This window comes from Lithobates pipiens, unplaced genomic scaffold, assembly GCF_037356315.1.
Source record: "Lithobates pipiens isolate NorthernLeopardFrog02 unplaced genomic scaffold, aLitPip1_a1.2 Scaffold_13, whole genome shotgun sequence".
Taxonomy (NCBI): Eukaryota; Metazoa; Chordata; class Amphibia; order Anura; family Ranidae; genus Lithobates; species Lithobates pipiens.
In genome coordinates this window covers 460346134-460369279 of record NW_027507718.1, presented here as the reverse complement: position 1 = coordinate 460369279, position 23146 = coordinate 460346134, and the positions used below count along the sequence as shown (strand labels likewise).

The window sequence follows — 23146 nt, the reverse complement described above, 5'->3', positions numbered from 1 at the left end:
TGCCCATTTTTCTTTGCAAAATAGCTCAAACTTTGTCAGATTGGATGGAGAGCGTCTGTGAACAGCAATTTTCAAGTCTTGCCACAGATTCCCAATTGGATTTAGGTCTGGATTTTGACTGGGCCATTTTAACCCATGAATATGCTTTGATCTAAACTATTGTAGCTCTGGCTGTATGTTTAGGGTCGTTGTCCTGCTGGAAGGTGAACCTCCGCCCCAGTCTCAAGTCTTCTGCAGACTTTAACAGGTTTTCCTCTAAGATAGCCTGGTATTTGGCTCTATCCATCTTCCCATCAACTCTGACTAGCTTCCCTGTCCCTGCTGAAGGAAAGCTTTCCCACAACATGATGCTGCCACCACCATGTTTCACGGTAGGATGGTGCGTTCAGGGTGATATTAGTGCAATATTAGTTTTCCGCCACACATAGTGTTTTGCTTTAAATCCTAAAAAGTGCAATTTTTGTCTCATCTGACCAGAGCACCTTCTTCCACATGTTTGCTGTGTCCCCCACATGCCAAACTGCAAATGGGACTTCTTATGGCTTTCTTTCAACAATGGCTTTCTTCTTGCCACTCTTCCATAAAGGTCAGATTTGTGGAGTGAACGACTAATAGTTGTCCTGTAGACAGATTCTCCAACCTGAGCTGTGGATCTCTGCAGTTCCTCCAGAGTCACCATGGGCCTCTTGGCTTCTGCTCTGATTGATGCTCTCCTTGCCCGGCCTTTCAGTTTAGGTGGACGGACATTTCTTGGTAGGTTTGCAGTTGCGCCATACTCTTTCCATTTTCAGATGATGGATTGAACAGTGCTCTGTGAGATGTTCAAAGCTATGAATATTTTTTTTTATAACCTAATCCTGCTTTAAACCTCCACAACTTTATCCCTGACCTGTCTGGTGTGTTCCTTGACCTCCATGATGCTGTTTGTTCACAAAGGTTCTCTAACAAACCTCTGAGAGCTTCACAGAACAGCTGTATTTATACTAAGATTAAACTACACACAGGTGGACTCTTTGTACTAATTAGGTGACTTCTGAAGGAAATTGGTTCCACTAGATTTTAGTTAGGGGTATCAGAGTAAAGGGGGCTGAATGCAAATGCACACCACACTTTTCAAATGTTTATTGTTTTCCACTTCACAATTATGTGCCACTATGTGTTGGTCTATCACATAAAATCCCAATAAAATACATGTATGTTTTTTGGTTGTAACATGAACAAATATGGAAAATTTCAAGGGGTATGAAAACTTTTTCAAGGCAGTGTAGTTATTCAATGATATCTGACTCTCAGTGATTCTATTGGCACGTTTTCTAGGTACCATGTCTGATATGTTTGCAAGCATTTCCATAGAATTTCCTTGGCAATTTTTTTGCAAGGTAGGCTGCCAGGTCTTTCCTTAACCCAATTTCTCAGTTTGGGACGAGCATGCAGAATAGCCAATTTGTACACCCATATTAGAGCTAATTTAGACAGGATTCCTCTAAAGCCTCAAGGTTTTTTTCTATGCAAGGTGAAAAACCTTCTGTGCTGCAGCTCCCCTCAGACCCCCCCCCCCCCCCACACTTTTTCTTACTTAAGCCAAATTTGATCCAGTGATGTGCATTAGTGCAGCGGTACCAGCTGCTGTCTCTCTCCTCATTGGACAGATTGATAGCAGCAAGAGCCACTGTCTGTGTCAATGGACACAGCAGTGGGACTCGAGAGAGCCCACATGGGTCCCCCCAGGGAAAGCGACATGGGGGGACCAGATGAAGAGGAGGGTCCTGGAGTGCCAGCAGGGGACCCCAAAAAAGGATGATCGGGGCTGCTCTGTGCAAAACCGATTGCACATAGCAGGTAAGCATGTTTGTTATTTTTATTTTAAAAAAGAATGGAAGGCTTACAAACACTTTAACCAATTAAGGACCGAGCCTCTTTTTGAGACGTGTTGTTTACAGGTTAAAGACTGTTTTTTTTTGCTAGAAAATTACTTAGAACTCCCAAACATTATACATTTATTTCTAACACCCTAGAGAATAAAATAGCTGTCGTTATAATACTTTCTGTCACACCGTATTTGCGCAGCGGTCTTACAAGTGCATTTTTTTGGGAAAAAATACACTTTTTTTGAATAAAAAAATAAGACAACAGTAAAGTTAGCCATTTTCTTTTTTTTATATTGTGAAAGATATTGTTACTCTGAGTAAATTGATACTCAAAATGTCACGTTTCAAAATTGCGCCCGCTTGTGGAATGCCAACAAACTTTTACCCTTAAAAATCTCCATAGGCGACGTTTAAAAAATTCTACAGGTTGCATGTTTTGAAGTACAAAGGAGGTCTAGAGCTAGAATTATTGCTCTCGCTCTACCAATCGCAGCGATACCTCACATGTGTGGTTTGAACACCATTTTCATATGCGGAAGCTACTCACGTATGTGTTTGCTTCTGCATGCGAACTCGGCGGCAAGGGGCACGTTTAAAAAAAAAAATCTTATTTATTTTACCTTTTATTTTTTATTTTTACAATGTTTTAAAACAAAAAAAAGTGTCACTTTTATGCCTATTACAAGGAATGTAAACATCACTTGTAATAGAAAAAAAGTATGACGGGACCTCTTTAATATGAGATCTGGGGTCAAAAAAGACCTCAGATCTCATATTTACACTTAAATGCAATAAAAAAAAATGTGTCATTTAAAAAAAAAAAGAAATGGCCCTTTAAGCGTTATGGGCGGAAGTGATGTTTTGACATCGCTTCCGCCCGGCATTGTTATGGGGACGGGTGGGGGGCATCTTCCTCTCACTCGTTTCCATGCCCAGCAAGGGTGAAGATCCGACGGCCTCCACCACTGCCGACAGCCCTGGTAAGTGGCGGAGGGCCCCAGAGCACAGCGGGAGGGGGGCGGGCCTCTCCCACCGCCGATAAAAGTGATCTTGCACCGAATCCACCTCAGAGACCACTATTGTTGGAAACCAGACCACCGGCCAAGAGGATACTGGGGTTATGGCAGCTAGCTGCTGCCATAACAATGATATCCCCCTTCAAAGTAAGGACGTATATCGGCTTGCGGTGGTCCGGAAGTGGTTAACCTACCAGAATGTCTTTGAGGTGTGGGAGGAAACCGGAGTACCCTGAGCAAACCCTTGAAAGCACAGGGAGAATATGCAAACTCCATGTAGTTTATGTTCTGGCCAAAATTTGAACCAAGGCACCCAATGCCAAACAGCATAATCACTGTGCTGCCCCGTATACAGCATAATGTTGGTATCAGTGGGAGGAAAATGGTGCTTTATCATTGGTATCAGTGGGAGGAGTAGTGCCCCATCATTGTCAGTGGAAGGAATATTTCCCCATCATTGGTATCAGTGGGAGGAATAGTACCCCATCATTGTCAGTGGAAGGAATATTGCCCCATCATTAGTATCAGTGGGAGGAATAGTGCCCTATCGTTGGTATCAGTGGGAAGAATAGTGTCCCATTGTTGGTGTCAGTGGAAGCAATGGTGGCCCATCATTGGTATCAGTGGGAAGAATCGTGTCCCATCATTGGTATCAGTGGGAAGAATTGTGTCCCATCATTGGTATCAGTGGGAGGAATAGTGTCCCATCATTGGTATCAGTGGGAAGAATAGTGCACCATCATTGTCAGTGGGAGGAATGGTGTCCCTTATTAGTGTCAGTGCAAGGAACGGTGCCCCATTATTGGTATCAGTTGGATGAATAGTGCCCCATCATTGGTGTCAGTGGGAGGAATAGTGTCCCAACATTGATATCACTGGGAGGAATAGTGCCCCATAGTTGGTGTCAATGGGAGGAATAGTGACCAATAGTTGGTGTCAATGGGAGGAGTAGTGCCCCATTGTTGATATCAGTGGGAGGAATGGCGCCCCATCATTGGGGTCAGTGGGAGGAATGGTGCCCCATAATTGGTGTCAGTGGAAGGAATGGTGCCCTATCATTGGTATTAGTGGGAGGAGTAGTGCCCAATAATTGGTATCAGGAGAAAGAATGGTGCCCCCTCATTGTTCTCATGTCCACTACATAGACACTAAAGCTGGACATGCATGGGTCAGTTTCTTCAGTCAGTCAGAAGGCTATTTGAAAAAAAAATTATAATAGATTCCCCATCCACACAAGTGAGGTGGAGAGAGTAATCCTCCTCCATTGTGTTATTGTATTCTTACAGTAGGGACGCCTCCGCTGTCAGAATACACTGATCAGCTCTGCAGCCATTTTTTGCAGTGTTGATCGAACAAAATTTTTCCAACAAGCCAGTTTGTGAGAATAGGTATTAGATTGACGATTCCTGTTCATAGAATAGATGGATTGAAATTCGGTTGGTCCCTGCTGATTTGCGGCCAGCTTAATTGTTGTGTAGTTCAAGATGAGATTTTGGAGGGCTAATTACATTCTTTGATATAACACAGGAAGTGTGCACATGACAGCTCTGAATTTAAGATGCGGTATAATCATAAGGTTTTTTTTTCTTGTTTTTTTTTTGTTTTTTATCTTATTGAGCAAATATAACAAAATGCTTCAAGTGTATATTTAGCAGACTAAAAGACTAAAAGAGAAGTTCAAAGTTAAGGTTTACATACACTTCAAAGCAAATCTGTAGACTTCATCCGGCACAGTAACACTGGCACATGCCGTAAGCTGTGTCTGATATTTTGCAGAGCACCCCCAGACCTTCAGAAAAGGACACCATAATGAGCAAAGGTAAAAGTTTATATTTGCAAACTTATATACATATATATATATATATATATATATATATATATAATATAATATAATATATATACATATACATTATTACTTTGACGTTAAATACCAGGGTTATGGCAGCAGATAGTGGGTGATCCATTTTATCATAAAAGTGGTCTCAACGGCAGATTCGCTGCAAGATCACTTTTATGGGCAGCAGGAGAGGTGCCCCCCTCCTCCCACTGCTTTCCGGTCGTCTCTGCCGCTTACCGGAGACGTTAGTAGCGGCGGAAACAATCCAATCCCAGGGATGGCTGAGCAGGAAGTCGAATGAGGACAAGATGGCCCCCACTCAACTCTATGACCTTGGAAGACCGGAGCGATGTTAAATGTCACTTCCGCTCTGCGGCCTTAAAGGGCCCATTTTTTTTTTATTGAAAAAAAACAAATTTTTTTTTCATGTTCGCTTTTATTGCTTTTATGTGTAAATGTGAGATCTAAGGTCTTTTTGACCCCAGATCTCACATTATAGGTCCTGTCATGCTTATTTCTATTACAAGGGATGTTTATGTTCCTTGTATTAGGAATAAAGGTGATAAAAAATTAAAGGACAGTATAAAAATAAAAAATAAAAATGAAATAAATAAGAAGAAAATGAATAAAAATGTAAAGAGCCCCATCACTCCGAGTTGAAGCGAATGTATACGCATGTCACGCCCACATATGTAAACGGTGTCACATGCGAGAGCAATAATTCTAGCCCAAGACCTCCTCTGTAACTCAAAACTGGTAACCTGTAGAAATTTTTAAACGTCACCTATGGAGATTTTTAAGTACCAAAGTTTGTCGGGGCAGCATGACATGTTAGGTATAAATTTATGCGGCGTAACATTATCTTTCACATTGTAGAAGACAATTTGGCTAACTTTACTGTTTTCTTATTTTTTTATTCCAAAAAGTGTGTTTTTTTCCAAAATAATTGCGTTTGTAAGACCGATGTGCAAGTACGGTGTGACATAAAGTATTGCAACAATCTCCATTTTATTCTCTAGGGTCTCTGCTAAAAAAATATTTATAATGTTTGGGGGTTCTAAGTAATTTTCTAGCAAAAAATACTGATTTTAACTTGTAAGCAACAAGTGTCAGAAATAGGCTTGGTCCAGAAGTGGTAGGCACTTATTGAAAAATAAATTACATTTACTTATCTATTTACCAGAGTGACAACGCTGCTCTGTCATAGATACAGTTTTGGTGTGTAAGAGCCCTTTCACACCAAGGGCATTTTGCAGGCGCTATAGCGTTAGAAATTGCGCTTTCAATCCGCCCTCAAACTGCTGCACCATTCATTCCAGTGTGAAAGCCCCGAGGGCTTTCACACCAAAGCGGTGCGCTAGCAGGACGTCAATCAATGGGGCAGCTCGGCTATACCACCGGAAAAGCGCCGCTATTAAGGCATATTTTGCAAGCGGTTTTAACCCTTTCTGGGCCGCTAGTGGGGGGTAAACCCCCCCCGCTAGCAGCCGAAATGCGCCGCAAATCCAACAGTAAAACGCCGCGTTACCAGGACAGGACACGTGTTACTGCACAGATCATCATGTAAACATAAAAAAAACTGAAAAAAGTATACTAATGCAGCTATCACATCTAAAGACTGATAGCTGCATTACTGACCACAGTTCCTGAAATATCTATTACTGTATCCAGGGACTATGTGGGCTAGCCTAGCATGTACCCAGTACCACCGCATAAGTACTTTTTTTTAAGCAGACTCCAAAATGGTTGTATTAAACATTTTGTAACAGTTGACCATGCTTTACTCCAGTCCTCCAGGTCGATCTCAGTTGCCATATCCTGTTCCCATTGTGCTACATATGTGAGGGATGCTAAATGCGTTCGGTCATTTAAGGAAGTATATAATGTCGAAATAATGCTTGGGGAGCCTGGTGGACTCTAGATATACTTTAAGTTCAACTCTTGTGAAAATACCCTTGCAGTTGGGCTCTCCTCCTACAAGTGGTAAAGACTTGTTTTTTTGTCTAGAGTACCATTAAAAGTAGTTTTATTTACCTTATCTTTGGCTCCCCCATCATCCAGCGCTCTTCTCTTCCTTCCCTTGTGGACTGGCCCTGGTATCATCAGATATAATTCAGGGATGCTAGTCTTGGATTGTATTTGATGACCTCAGAGTGCGAGCGATGGATGGAGCGCAAGCATGTACTCTTATTTCCTTGTTCTCATGCCTCTCCATTCAGCCATTGGGACCAGAGGAAAGAAACCCCTGATCCACCAACTTGTTGGCCCTTACACATGGCTGAATTCATACCTGACCACATTTAACAGCACTGGGGCAATCACAAAGCACTATCACTGTCACTTGGGGGATTTATCTATCAGATGCTTAGGTAGTTAGGAAGTCTAGGGTTTAACCACTGTTGGAATACAATAACCCTTAGGGGAGAGTCAGCGTGGATAGGGGAACACAGTGGTTCTCTGTTGTTATATGAGATATTGAAAAGTTTATGAATAGCCTTATTTTAAAGGGTTGGTTCACCTTTGGGTTAGTGCTGTTTTGACTATAGATGGATGATTTTCTTGCTATAGATGTAGGCCATTTACGTACCCCCCAAAGCCTGGCTCAAAAATTCCCACAGATGGTATCATCCTGTTCTGTCTTGTTGCTAGGATGTTGTTATGACACTCCCAGCCGTTACTGCTCACCCTTACCACCACAAAAGCAACCTCTCAAACCCCTACAAATGTATGGACCTCAGAGCTAGTGCAACCAGGGAGAGAGAGCGCATGCAAGGAGGCTTGAGTTTTTTAGGTGCATTCTAGCTACAATGCAGGGTGGGATAATGCCATCTCTGGGAGTTGTTGGCCAGGCTTCAGGAGGTATGCAAATGGACCACATCTATAGAAAGGCTATTTCTTTCTCGTACATCACGGGACACAGTGCAGCCATGTACATTACTACCTGAGTTATGTGCCACCTATAGGTGAGTGAACACTGGTAGAATAACCAAAAACAGGAAGTGATCCCTTATATAACCCCTCACATACAGGAAGTACTCCGTTTTTTTTTTCACCAGTGTCTAAAATAGAGTCATGGGCGGTCAGCCCCTGCGGTGGACCCGAGTCAAGCTGAGGAGCGAGAGAGAGACAGATGGTCACTTTTGAGCTCTCTGTGAGCTTCCATGCTGTAATACCGCACAGGTTCTTAAGAATCAAGGGACAGGGTTTCTAAATTGGATCCATTTCAAAAAGCTACTATGCTAAGATAAATGGTACCCGAGCCTCGTAAAGAAAATGGAAGGATCAACAATCAGGTATTGCCTGTAATGCAACCTTCGGGTGCTGGACCCTGCGTAGTGGAATCCTGAACACCACAGGCATTCCTGCAGGGGGCTGTCCAGGTCCAAGGGAGTGGACCCTCATGCTAAAAGGGTACCCAGTCCTTGAAGGTCCATGTGAGAGCGGTAAGTGGCCATGTGAAAAACCAGGGTACAATTATTATATATTCCCCTGCAACAATGTATGTTTAGGCTGACATGTTTAAAAAAAGAAAAGAAAAAGAAACGTTTTCCTTGCTATGCTTGTTTTGCCCACTAGAGGGCATGGGTTTGCTGCTCTGTGTTTCTCATCCCAGAGCTGCACAAACCGTGGGAAGCTTTTTTTTTAAAAAAACTTTTTGCTTGCAGTGCTTTTTTTTGCCCATTAGAGGTGGTAAGTGGCCCTGTGAAAAACCAGGGTCCAATTATTATCTAATTTCCCCTGCAATAATGTCGCTGTCCGGCGGAGGGGACACAGAGCAGTCTTTCCTGGGTGACATGTGAATCCTGTGGGTGACGACAGACACAGCCTAATTATGTTGCACTAGCTGGAAGAACATTTCATTGTACAAGATTCTTCCAAGGGGGAATTATGGTACAGAGGAACTTTTGTATATTGTGTCACAAAGCCAGTTACCATTGCTTTAAAGAAGCGTTCTGGGGGGAGTGCTGCAGCAAAAGGGCACATGTGTTCCATCAGTGGCCCCTGTAGAGGCTAAATGGAACTCTGCTGCAATAGCCTCACCTGAAAGACCAGATGTCACCTGTAGTCGCCACAATTCTGCATCTATCCGGCATTGTGGCTACTACCAGTACTACTAATTCAGAGTTTATTACTAAAGAGGACCTGGCATCAGCTTTGACTGGTTTAGAGGGCAAAATTGCTGGAATGATCGCTTCTGTCACTCAAAGTGGCAGGAAGCGTGACAGGCCACCCTCCCCTATTCCTCCTTTATTGGAGCAAGACTGGGTTGACAAGGTAGAAGAGGTAATGGCCGGTCAGGCAATTGATACCCAGGCAGAGGATTCTCCCTCAAGTGATTCAGAGCCTGAAGAGGCTCAGATTATATCAGCCTCTCAATCACAGAAGCTTCTCATCCATTCTCTGTACAGATGGTCCATACAGCTTTTAAGTTACCTCCAGTAGAGGTCCCTGAAACACCTTGTTCCTCCCTGGGTTCCTTGGAACCACAGCAGGGTACACAGGTATTTCCTTTTCACCCACTCTTGAAGCAGGTGGACTGGGAGCACCCAGACAGGATATTTGTGTCTCCAAGGAGATTTTCTCTGTTACATCCTATGGAGGAAAGCTTTAGTAAGAAGTGGAGCATACTGGTTGTGGATGCAGCAGGTTTCCTCCCTGAGCAAGACCTTAACTTGTCCTTAAATTTTATGGCTAAAAAGCTGGTGAGCAGAGCTCCCTTGCAAGAGGATGCTAGCTGGTTTTCCTTTTCATGGAGAACGTTTGTTTGTTTGAGGATGATTTTGATAAGTACATCCAAAAGATATCTGGAGGAAAGAGTTCCCCCCTTTTCTGTGAAAAAGGTAGCTAGATTGCCCTTTTTTAAGGTGCCACGCTAATTTCTCTGGTTTTTCGGGCCCTAGGCAGTTCCGACAGCACCAGGGATCTGCTGCCAAAGGTAAACAGCAGGGCCAGGGCCAAAAGAGGCTGTGGGTCCAAAAGTCCGCTAATAATGGCACCAAAGCTTCTTTGTTAAGGGACGCTCCCAGTCCTGCGAGTGGGTGGAAGGTTGCCGCAGTTTGCGTGATTGGGGGAATGCTAATTCAGGACAGGTGGGTCATCTCCACAGTGTCTCAGGGGTACAGGCTGAAATTGCACTCTTACCCTCCTCAAAGGTTTGTGAGGTCCAGCGTTCCCACAGGCCTTTCAAGAAAGGGTTTATTGCTACAAGCACTGGACCGTTTAAGTGGGCAGGGAGTGATCATGGAGGTCCCAGTTCCAAAAGGGGAACAGGGTTTTTATTCAAATCTTTTCATGGTTCCAAAGCCAAATGGTGACATAAGACCAATTCTGGATCTAAGAGCACTGAACCTTTATCTCTCAGTGTGGCCCTTTTGGATGGAATCAGTCCGCTCTGTCGTGACCTCTCTCCAAAGGAGATTTTTTGGCATCCATAGATATCAGGGATGCATACCTGCATGTGCCAATTTTTCAACCTTATCAAAGGCTTTTGCGCTTTGTCATAGAGGAACAACATTTTTAGTTTGTGGCTCTGCCCTTTGGGCTTGCAACTGCACCCTGGGTCTTCACAAAGATTCTAGCATCTGTACTGGGTCTTCTAAGATCTTGAGGGATCTTGATTGCAGGCTACTTAGACAATCTCCTACTCAGGGATTAATCGCTGCAGTTTTTGATAAGGAACGTGACCTTTACGGTCCAATTCATGGAACATCTTGGATGGATCATAAATTCAGAGAAATCGGCCCTAAAACCGGTTCAAAGTTTGGAATACTTAGGCCTTCTTGTGGACATAGGCCAGGCAAGTGTGTTCTTGCCTTCAAGAAAGGTCGAGGCCCTAAAGGATTAGGTTTGGCAGGTAAGCCGAAAGAGACGACCGTCTGTCCGGCTCTGTATGAGTCTTCTGGGAAGGATGATTTCCTCATTCGATATGCCCAGTTCCATTCCAGGCATTGCAGCAGAACATTCTATCTGCATGGAACAGGAGGATGCAGGCTTTGAATTTCTGCGTGATCATAAACCCCAAGGCTTCAGGCAGTCCCACCTGGTGGTTAGTAGACCAGAATCTGGTACAAGGAAGGTCTTTTCTTCCATTGTCGTTTAAGGTAGTGACCACAGATGCCAGTCTTTCCGGATGGGTCGCAGTCATTGAAAGTTCCACAGTCCAGGGGAGATTAACTATGAAGGAACAGGGATTGCCCATCAATGTGCTAGAGCTGCAGGCAATACGCCTCAAGCTGAATTATTGGACGTCAAAGTTACAGGGTCACTCGGTAAGGGTGCAAACCATCAATGCGACAGCTGTGACCTATGTCAACCATCAGGGTGGCACCAAGAGTGGTCTGACCCACATGAAGGTCAGTCATGTGTTATCTTGGGCACAAAGGCATGTGCCAGTGCTGTCTGCTGTCCACATTCCAGGGGTAGGCAACTGGAAGGCAGACTATCTCAGCCAGAAAAGGTACATCCACGAGAATGGTCTCTGCACCCACAGGTGTTTATGCAGATTTGCCAGTGGTGGGGTACACCGGATGTAGACCTGCTGGCATCCAGGTTCAACTGCAGGATTCGGCAATTTGTATCCAGAGCAAGGGATCCACTTGTGATCAGGATAGATGCCCTGGTAGTTCCCTGGACGCAATTCTCTTTGATTTATGCATTCCTCCAATTCCTCTTCTGCCACCTCATTTGTGCAGGATCCAAGAGGAGATGACATCAGTCATTCTGGTAGCTCTGGCCTTGACCAGGAGGGCCTGGTATCCAGTGGTAGTGAGATTAGCAGTAAGCAAGCCTTGGATGCTTCCACTCCTGCTCGATTTACTGTGACAGGGGCCTATATCCACCCGATTTTTTGCTATTACTTCGGCTAGAAGGGTCTCCGAATTGACAGCCCTTTCCTGCAAGGAGACGTATTTGATTTTGCACCATGATAAAGTGGTACTAAGTCCTGTTTCGTTCTTTTTGCCTAAGATAGTTTCTGAATTCCATTTAAATCAGGACATTGTTTTACCTTCTTTTTTTCTCTCAAAACCAAGAAATCTTGCGAGCTACCCAAAATCTGTAAATTTGTAACACCTCCTATCAGGACAGCTGTTAGCACTGATCACATCCCATGCAACCATACAAATGCAATATTTGTATGCAATATTTAAAGAGGAAATGCCGCGGTATCTGGATGTTAGCATGAGTGCCTTGATGATGCAATGGCAGTAATGCCGCGTACACACGATCGAATTGTAAAATGCCGGACAATTCAATTGTGTGTGGGCTCCAGCTGACTTTTTCATCGTAAAGTCCGGCGGACTTAGAAAGTAGTTTTGACTCAAAATTTGTCCGTCGAACTTGGCTTTCAGCGGACAATCCATTCGTCAGTGTGCTAGTCCGGCAGACTAAGAATAACGCATGCTCTGAAGCAAGTACAAGAAGGAAGCTATTGGCTACTGGCTAATGAACTTCCTTTTTCTAGTCCCGTCGTACGTGCTGTACGTCATTGCGTTAGAAACCGTCGGACTTTCGGAGCGTCCGTGTGTGGCCAAGTCCGTTCGTTATAAAGTCCGGCGGATTGTTTGCCTGATTGTTTGCCGGACCAATTCGATCGTGTGTACATGGCATAAGTAAAAAATGTGGTGACCTGCAAAGTTTTTTTTACCATAGAGCATATGATCACAGCATCACAAACCTTATAATCCACATAGCTGAAATGTATAAATTGCCTCCGTCCTGGTAAATAAATATATAAAATATTTTCATGCAACCACCAAAAAGTTCATACAAAATATAATAAAATGAATAAAATCAAAAATGTCATCAAATATAGTCATCCAAATACATGCAATATATATATATATATATATATATATATATATATATATATAAAATTTGTGATCAAAAGTGCTGAGTGCAGACACAATATGTGTCATAATTTCATATAAATAGTAACATCATTAAATATTGCAGTCCATTCCAAAATTAATCATAGTTTGTACTGGTTGGTGATAAAACTTGTGTTCACTCAGGTGATCCCCCCCTTATGTGTGTATGCTCATCTTAGGCCGCGTACATACGGGCGGACTGTTCGCCCAACTTTGTCCGCTGAACAGTGTTTCAGCGGACAGTCCGCTCGTGTGTGGGCTTCAGCGGACAGTTTCAGCGGAGAGTCTGACGAACAAAGTTTTTCGGAAATCCCGTAAAACTGTCCGCTGAAACTTGGTTTGAGCGGACAGTCCGCTCGTGTGTAGGCTTGTTCGTCAAACTAAGTCTCGCGCATACTCAGAAAGGATTTACACGCCGAAGGTTGCATTGCAGTGTATAGGACGTTGTTTTTCTAGTCCCGTCGTACGTGCCGTTCACGTCATCGCGCACGGTTTCAGCGGACTGTTCGTTCATCGTGTGTGGTCAAGTCCGCTCATGCTAATTTTGAGCGGACTGTTTGTCAAACTGTTTGACGAACAAGGTTGGGCGAACAGTCCGCGCGTGTGTACGCGGCCTCAGAGTGTGTGACCTTACAATTAACAATTACAATTAAGTTCGTTCAGAAAACGCTTGTGTACCACCCCTGGGTTCAGTGTCAGTAATGGAGTCCTGGGCTGCTCATTTCTGCTGCTTCCACACTCATACAAAACATAAAGGGACTTGATAGTGTGATACAGTTTTATAAAATAATGTTATTATTAAACCATAACCCCTCTGACAGGGTACTCACATTTTCTTGGTGCTTCAGCGCACCACTCTATAGAAAGCCAAACAAAACGCCAAAAAAAACAAAATAGTGGGGGTTATTTTTACGAAAGGGAAATCTAGTTTTTACAAGTGCAGACTACAAGTGCAAAGTGCACTTGAAATTGCACTGAAAGTGCACTTGGAAGTGCAGTCGCTGTAGATCTGAGGGATAGATCTGAAATGAGGGGAAGCTCTGCTGATTTTATCATACAATCTTGTGCAAGCTAAAATGCTGTTTTTTATTTTCCTTTTATGTCCCCCTCAGATCTACAGTGACTGCACTTCCATGTGCACTTTCAGTGCAATTTCACGTGCACTTTGAACTTGTAGTTTGCACTTGTAGTGCAAAGTAGATTTGTCTTTCGTAAATAACCCCCAGTGTGTCTATCCTTTCTGAGACAGTTTTGCTGTCTCCTGCTTCGTCCTGTCCCCACCCCAACATGTGTCGATACAGGGATGAATCGTATCTTCCTCCTTTTTTCCTTAAGCCTGGCTCGCCAGAAGAGAAGCAGTTGCACCCTTTGGATGTGGTGCGGGTGGTCAGAGTCTACCTGGAAAGGTCTGCAAGCATCAGAAGTTCTGATGCATTTTTTGTTTTGCCGGAAGGCCCTCAAGCGGCTTCTAAGGTGTCCATTTCACTTTGGATTCGCCAGTTAATCACTCAGGTCTATGGCCTGAAATGTAAAGCTCCTCCCTTTGAGGTGAGAGCCCATTCTACTAGGGGTGTTTGAACCTCCTGGGCTTCTCGCTATCAGTCGTCAGTGGCACAGATTTGCAAGGCCTCTACTTGGTCTTAGGTACATACGATCACAAGATTTTATCAGGTGGATGTTAAGGCAGCAGAGGACTCAGCTTTTGGCCGTATTGTCTTGCGGGCTGCTGTATAAATCTGATGGTGTTTTTATGCAGTGTGTCTCCCTCCCCTCAAAGTTATTGCTCTGGGACATCCAGGTAGTAATGTATATGGCTGCTCTGTGTCCCACGATGTACGAGAAAGAAAATTGGATTTTTTTTATTTGAGTACATCACAGGACACAGAGATCCCTCCCCTCTCTTTTTTGGGAGTTCATTGCTTGCTACAGAACTGGAGTACTTCCTGTATGTGAGGGGTTATATGGGGGATCACTTCCTGTTTTTTGTTATTCTTGCAGTGTCCATTCACCTATAGGTGCCACATAACCCAGGTAGTAGTGTATATGGCTGCTCTGTGTCCCGTGATGTACAGTTTTTTTGCTAAAGGTGAAATTACCCCTTAAGAAAGATAATATGGTCTTCATACTTAAACGTCAGTAAATACAGCTTATTCTATATGGCAGAGCATGAAATAGGATCTGAATAAATGGAAATCAAGTGCTTTCAGACAGATGTGTATGAAAATGTTCAGTGCTTAGCTCATAATACAATATGATTTGTTTCAGACATTTTTTTTTTTTCAGTCGCTGATGTAAAAAAAAAAAATTAGATCATGCAGCATGTTCGGGAAATGATGACAATTGCTTTAAGAATAGAATGAGTTAGAAGACAAAAATATCATCTGGCCTTTGCTGTCAACCATCATTTTTAACATGGTGAAGTCAAATGGGCTGGTGAGAGGGCAGCAAACCTTAGCAGCCAATCAGACTTTAGTTTACTGAAGCTAAAGAAGTCAGAAGATGACCTTGGATGGGTTGTTGCCAATTGTGTGTTGTAGGGCAAATCAACTGGTTTGTTTGATCATAGCTAAAGAGAATGGCTGGGAAGTAAAGGAAAGGTGAGTATATGCTGTTGGGAAAAGGGCATTAAAGCTCCCATATGTTATTTTAAAGAAATCTTATGTTTTGTCCATTCAGACAAGTATGGATTCTGCTTTAAAATATAAATCTAACCATTTTGGTTCTATATGGACAAAAGCAGCAACTCTGTTTTTGTCAGAACTATAAAAGCCTTGGATAATCTTTAAAGTAGAGCACAACCATTGTGTAACATTGCAAACCAGGAAATGGAGATTGCAGATCTAAATAGAGGATAAGATATTTTCCCACTTTATTGGCTGCATGCTGATTCCTGGTCCTAAGGTAGTGAAACAAAGGTCAGAATGACTTTTGTAATTTTATGGCATAATAAGTCCCATTGGGGTACTACATATTGTGTATATATTTGTATTTAGGGATGATGGCCAAATAGGTTTCTGTCTATATTGTACAATACCTCCACTGCCGTGTTGGAATGAGTGCAACTAAGCTTTTAGCTATAGGAAATTCGCAATATCAGCACCATTCTTATGTGCTCACACATTTATGATAGCTTGATGGATGAAAAACAGAAAAATATAAATATTCTTATACGTGAAACAATAATGATATCTGATGTTTCATTGAATTCTTCCTGTGGTTGGATTCTATGAAAAGGACATGTCATCTGCAACAATTAGTAGGCTCTTTAGGAGTGGCAGTTAAGTCTAATCTGTTGTGTCCATGACAACGTCATGTTGTCATCCTATGGAATCTTTGAGCTCCCACTGCCACATCAAAGCCAAAAAACTATGGAGATTACGAATCCTGCAGTTGGCGGAAAGCAAAAGAAAGGAACTGAGCAGTTTGTGTGCCAGCCAGGGGGCTTTGTTTCCACTTTCTAAAGCGCTGTGAAATAAAATAGTGGACGAATTCCCCAGCCACAGAGTCTTTTGAGAGCCATGGATATTCTTGCTGCTTTTATGAAATACAAAACTACCCTGAAATGTTTGACTGGGATGACGATTCAGTTCTGTTGTGAACCACAAGTTACCTACTGAGCAGTGAGAGAATGGCTGATGTTTTTTTTTCTGACAGGTTTATCTTAGCCATCCACTAATTTGAAAATAAGAGTTCATTCATTGTTAGGCCTCTTTCACATGGATGGACCATTCAAGGTCTGCCTGTCAGATTCTTAGGCGGACCTGATTGGATGTTTCATAGACCTCTATGAAGCGACGGATGTCAGTGGTGACATGTCCACTGACATTCAACCCACTCTGATCCGAAAAAGTGTGATGAGGAAAACCCTATTTTTCCATCCGCCATCGGATCGGATGAAAAAGGACTCTACGGTCTGTCTTCATCCGATCTTCCATAGAGGAGAGTGGCGCTCTGACAGGTCCGTCCCTGCAGTGTGCAGTGACAGACATGTCATCTGCCTGTTCAGCGGAGATCAATGGAGCGATCCCCTGCTGAACAAAGCGGAGCCCGTACATGGAAACGTCCGCATGAAAGGCCGCTTATTTAGAGCAATGTTCAATGAAGTGAAGAAGGTCTACCCCTTGTCTTGTGCTCAATTCAGTTAGTACTAAGAGTCAACATACATGTTGCAATCCAGTCAGGCAGGCTCTTGCACTGCATAGTTGTCGGTAGATCTACAGTGCCTTGAAAAAGTATTCACACCCCTTGAAATTTTCCACATTTTGTCATGTTACAAAAAAACATAAATGTATTTTATTGGGACTGTACATTATTGTGCAGTAAAAGAAAAATGATAAATGATTTTAAAAATTCTTTACAAATAAACATATGAAAAGTTTGGAGTGAATTTGTATTCAGCCCCTCTGAGTCAATACTTTGTAGAATTACCTTTCACTGCAATTACAGCTGCAAGTCTTTTTAGTGTATGTCTATATTGGCTAACTGGCATGGGAGGAACGTGCAGAAGGAAATGAACCAGGGAGAGAGGGACGTCCAGGCCCATTATGTCCTTAATCTGGGACCTAATGTCCTCCCAATAGGGTCTAATCACTGGAGAGTCCCACCAAAAGTTATTTTTATTTTTTTGGGGGGGCGAGTGGGTACCTCGTTTTGACAGGTACCCAGCTCCCACTTTCACGTCACAGGTCCCAGGCCTGGCCATTCAGGATAACGTGCACGTGCAGTGTGTAGCCGCCTGTGAGGCCACAAGCTGTCACAGCAGGGTGCCCACACTAGTGATACCAGGGAGAGGCGGGAGAGAGAACCGTGACTTCGGGTGGTCGCATTGCTCAAGCCAAATATGGCATGTCAGGGAGTCAGGAGTCCTTAAACGGAAGTTCCCCTTTTGGGTGGAGCTCCAATTTAACACTTGTATTTTAACATTGTTGAGCTGAATGTTGGAAGTGAAGTGATTCAGGCACCAAGTTTTTTGACACTTCCAGGTTCAGCATTGTCACTCTTTGGCTGCTTGTTCTTGATTAGCTTCAGGGGAGCAAACCTATGTGACAAACAACATAACACATGATAAAAATATGAAAAAAAAAATGTTAAAGCCCCCCCAGATGTACATGTAAACACGAACATGAGGCTTTTAAAGTGTTACCTATGACCATGTCACCATTTCATGTGTGCAGTTTTAAGGTAAACCTTTTACTCACCACAACCTCATCTTTTATATTTTATCAATACATTGGATCATTTATTGTGATTGTCTGCCCTAAAATAACTTTGGTATGCTTTTTTATAAAAAAAATATGGATTTGATAAACAGTTGCATTGTTATCATGTGACAAAAAAAATTGCACCTATCACCATTTTATTCTCCAGTCTCTGTTTTCACAAAATGCATAATGTTTAACTAATGTTAACTGCAGAAAATGCAAAAACGGCACTGGCAGCAGAAGGGTTCAAGCTGAATTCCAGGTTTAGATTTATTTGCATAAATACGTTGTACATCGGTCCAGTGAGGACCAATGTAAGTATGCATTTGCCATACCTGTGAGATCTCTGTGGAAGCTGGAAATCACTTTAGTGTTCACTGCTACTGCTGAGCAGTTACCCTGCTGCATAGTAATCACAGGGGTTGCTTGCTTACATAGGTGTCATTCACAGAGTGCCTTGCATTTTTCTCAATGAATACAAGGCATTCTCTGATCGGACGAGGGGGAGATGCAGGGAAATGACATCACGATCTCCACTTGCCCAATCACTAGGACACAAAAGTTAACAGTAATCACTGCACTAGCTGTGATTGCTACAGTGATTCTCTGCTTCCACAGGGTTCACACAGATATGGTATATACATACATGCATTGGTCCAAACTGGACCAACGTAGCTATGGAAAAAAATCTGTACTTGGAATTGAGCTATAATGAAACATTGGACCAAGAGAATAAACATTTCAATGCTAATGACAGGTAAATGAAGCCAAGGACTCAAATGCAATTCAGGACATCAGGGAAAATGACTACAACCAAAATGCGTTAGCGCCTCCATGGTGACATTTTTCTAGAAGGGAAGGTGGGACTTGATAGTACATGAAGTGGGCTTTTGGCAGAGCTTAATGTGGATGTAAACTCTCACATATACCCCGTGAAGTGAACAGCCTCATATAATACACAGGGATGAAACAAATTTCCCTACATAAGTTTTACATGTATATCTGCTGTCTTTGGCTTTATATACTGTTTAGAACATGCACATTGTGTTAGAATTTTCACTTCCTCATTCTGCACTGTGAGAGAAGTCATGGATTACACTGGCAGCTGATTGGAGGAAAGGAACACACGATAGGCAGACACTTTCAGAGCTGTGCTGTGAGTAAAGCAGCTTTCTGCTAATCTATTTGTAGCACCCTCCCCAACACAAAATTCAGGCTGGTTTTATCACATGTGTCAGAGAACTTGTCAGAACAGAATAATGGAGCAAAAGAAAGCCATGGGACATAGTGCTTTGAAAATAGATTAAAAAAAAACACTGCAGATATATATATATATATATATATATATATATGTGCCCAGCTCAAATTTCATGAATCGGGTTTACATCGACTTTAAAGTGATTGTAAACGATCACCTTGTAAAACAATCCATTCAGTTTAAAATAGAAATGAAAGGCGAAACATTTGTGTATAGATATAAAAAAATATTATGTACACCATTTTTCCCCTTTTTATACGTGATCACATTCCCTCTGTTCTCGGCTGCATAAGAGCTGGGGGGAGGAGATGCAGCAGCACACTGAGCATGCCACTGAATGGCTGTGCAGGGAGGGGCGTGTCAGGACAAGGCTGATCATTGGAGGTGAGTGCATTGTGTTCCCAACATAGCTAGAGAACTGACTACAGTGTGTTCTCCTGCTTAGTGTGGTCAGTTTTTCATAGGAAAGAAAGAGGACTGGCAGGAACACCAGAGATGTCACATAAAGGAAGCAATACAAAGAGAACAAGATACTTTCTAATACAAGTACATGGTAAAGCAGGCACATATCAGGAATATGACATTTGGGGTAACAAACGCTTTAGCATCGACCTTTGCAAAATATGTTGAACAAAGACAGGGACCCTGGTCCTTTTGTAGCATATTGCTTGCTGCAAAATTGCAGATGCTCTTTAGAAAATCTGCTCCAACTTTTGTGGTACTGTAGGTTCCGGCATGCTCTATTGGGACATGCTGGATCCTGTAGTTCCATATCTGCTGGACAATCACAAGCTAACCAATGCCTAACAATTTATATTAATAGAACTATAGTTGCATGACCTATCTCCTATCTCAGAAAAAGATGGTAAGACCCTTTCCATCTTTCTCATTTAGGAGAGAACAGAGAGAGGCCTCTGAGACTCCCAGACTGAGACATGTTCTTCCTACACTGTGGACATTCCTGAGAGACCGTCTCCCAGCTTCCCATTGCACTTCCCAAGAGCTGAAATATGAGCTGTGGTGAGTCGCACGGTACACCTCGAAGAGGGGAGTCCATCTTGTATTCATCCATCCTCCGCTGTAATCTATAGGAAACCGGGCCTTACTGTCTGGTTTAGCTACATGCATACATTTATGATATTCTCTAACTCCTCTGTTATCCATGTCTTGACTAAATGTGCATGACATTACCTTTCTGTTCACTTTGTTTTTTTTTCCATCTTTGAGGAAGTTTAGGCCTTATTTTACGTTTCTAGGACCAGTTTGCATCAAAAAGGAATTTGAAATACAATGTACAGCTAAAGAGACTTCATTAAATGGGACAACTTTTGCCAATGACCTACTCCCTGAGGTAGAGAGGACTTTTGGGTAAACAATACCATTTTTCCATGGCAGGCTTTTAACCACTTAAGCCCCGGACCATTTGGCTGGCCAAAGACCAGACCACTTTTTGTGATTCGGCACTGCGCCGCTTTAACGGATAATTGCGTGGTCGTGCAACGTGGCTCCCAGACAAAATTGGTGTCCTTTTTTTCCCACAAATAGAGCTTTCTTTTGGTGGTATTTGATCACCTCTGCGTTTTTTGTTTTTTGCGCTATAAAAAAAAGCGACAATTTGGAAAAAAATGCATTATTTTTAACTTTTTGCTATAATAAATATCCCCCAAAAATATATGTAAAAAAACTTTTTTTTTTCCTCAGTTTAGGCCGATACGTATTCTTCTACATATTTTTAGTAAAAAAAATCGCAATAAGCGTATATTGATTGGTTTGCGCAAAAGTTATAGCGTCTACAAAATAGGGGATAGTTTTATGGCATTTTTATTAATATTTTTTTTTTACTAGTAATGGCGGCGATCAGCAATTTTTATCATGACTGCGAGATTATGGTGGACACATCAGACAATTTTGAAACATTTTTGGGACCATTGGCAATTAAAATTGCATTGATTACTGTAAAAATGTCACTGGCAGTGAAGGGCTTAACGCTAGGGGGCAGGGGAGGGGTTAATATGTATCCTACTTTGTGTTCTAACTGAAGGGGGGGTGGGACTGTGCAGGGAAACTAACAGATCGCTGTTCATACTCTGTATGGACAGACGATCTGTCAGTTCCCTGCTCAGAGAACCGGAAACTGTGTGCTTACAAACACAGCTGCCGGTTCTTCGCGTGCCCCAAGCGATTGCGGGAGCCCGGTGGGCACTCGCATTGGCTTGAGGAGCGATCGGGGGTGCGCACGCTCCCCCTAGTGGGCGTTTATGCTACCGACGTAGCATAATGGCAATTTGCGCAGCCAAACCATGCTGCCGCAGTACAACTGCGGTGGCTGGATGGCATGCGGTTAAAGCAGTTGTCAAGCAAAAGAGACTGTAAATGTTGCTGCATGGAGAGCTAAGGTTAGATGAATACACATAATTACCTTTTTTAAAGGATTTCTTGATAGTCATATGACGCCTATCTTTCAGCACCATACTGTGAATTGAAGCGGCTGTAAGTAGTAGTAATATGTAGTGCCCACAGTGTTATTTTCCAGCACTCTTTTTTGCACATTCCACTACTCCTGTCACTCAACAATGAAGAACTGGTTGTGACACGGCATATATGGGAGTGACAAGCCTATTCCTCGGCAGTGACCATGCAACGCTGCCAGGAAAAGAAGTAGCCATGTTAAGGATAAAAGCTTGACAACATTGTAGATATTTCCATAGTCACATTCAAGCATTTAAGCATGGTTACCTTTTTTCAAGAGGTGACCTATAGTCCACTGTACTGGCAGGATCGATGGGTATGGATAAGATGTTTTTTTCTTTATTGTTTTTTTAATCCACGGTGGTGCAAAAACCTGAAATGAAAAAACCCTGAAGGGGTAGGACCTCTCCTTGATCCCCCGGAGTGCCAGACCCCTGACAGGGACATAGGGTATGACTGATCTGCCCGCTCTTCTAGATCAGCTGAAACCAACCTTCAAATGCTGGATTGAGGGGCTCTTACGAACAGACACCCCCAGGGTCAGAGGAGGAAGAAAACTGAGGACCACACCTCCTCCCTCTGGACGTCAGGGCAAGCCTGGGGACTCACACCCTTCATTCTAGTGAGAAAAAACACAAAAGCGAAAGAGTGACAAACAGTGGAGGAAAAATACATTAACATAAATAAGTGGCCGTGCATGTGCACTAGCCGAGCCCTAAGGCCTACAAAGACAAACATTGCTCCGGACTTAGCCAAAAGGCCCAACCCATGAAAAGTGCAGTGCAGTAAAAGTTTTAGTGTCTGTGACCATGTGCCACTTCACACTGTGGGGCCCCATACCCAGGTGTTACTAAGAGCACTCCCAGGGAGCACAGACACTGCAGACTCTCTGCCTTCCCAGCCTATGGCCAGACAAGGTAGATCCACTCAAATCAGGAGGAACTGGGCCCATCCAGTTTTCCCAGGGGAATTACTCCCCTGCTCCGTCAGCCTGTGGGCACCCTGAATTTTGTTCCAGTTGGTACTATCCTTCAGAACCCCCATCACACCAGAGATATTATATAGCTAGCCATTCCAGCCCCAGTCCAAGCCAGAATGATGGCATAGCATCCCTACTGGACACTGATAAAAACAGATACTACACTTGATCTTAGCCAAAAGGGGTATGGATAAGAAGTGAGACAACTATAGGCAAATTTTGTTTCTCATTTTGGATAGAGTAAGGCGGGTTAAAACCCCCTCAGTTGTTTTGCCATCTGTGTCCCATTGGGTAGATTTTAAATTTTTTTTTTTTACAAGTAGAAAGCCATTGGAGAGATTTACCTTCAATTTCTGTCCATTAACCAAAACAGGAAGGGAGAGGAAATCGCTCTAGTGAGAGAAGCCCAGAGTGTCACCAGGGTCACCAAAAACAGTGTCTTTATTGGAAGGTTTTCCATCTATTCTGGGGACAACCCAAAATTGTAGATTTTTTTTTAACTTTCACTTTCAAAGATAACAGGATAAAAAGAGAGGGTGAATCTCCTTAAGGAGGCACAGGCAGTTATAAAAACCTGATCCCTCTACACTCTATCCAAAACGCACACCTCAAAAAGGCATACCTCAATGGCCAGGAAAAGTATGTGATCC

The 23146-nt window shown here is 42.9% G+C and overlaps 1 protein-coding gene across 4 annotated transcripts in view; it reads left to right on the top strand.

Annotated features, from left to right (window-relative positions):
• Window positions 1-23146, top strand: part of PPP2R2C (protein phosphatase 2 regulatory subunit Bgamma) — a 242838-nt gene that overhangs the window by 71888 nt on the left and 147804 nt on the right. Inside the window, exon 2 of one of the 4 annotated variants that reach the window (XM_077477813.1) lies at window positions 19943-20068. The exons of the other annotated variants lie outside the window; for them this stretch is intronic. Within the exon in view, the coding sequence (XP_077333939.1) occupies window positions 20059-20068 (10 nt within the window). The 5' untranslated portion in view covers window positions 19943-20058. The remainder of the gene's footprint in view (window positions 1-19942; window positions 20069-23146) is intronic. 4 annotated transcript variants of the gene reach the window in all.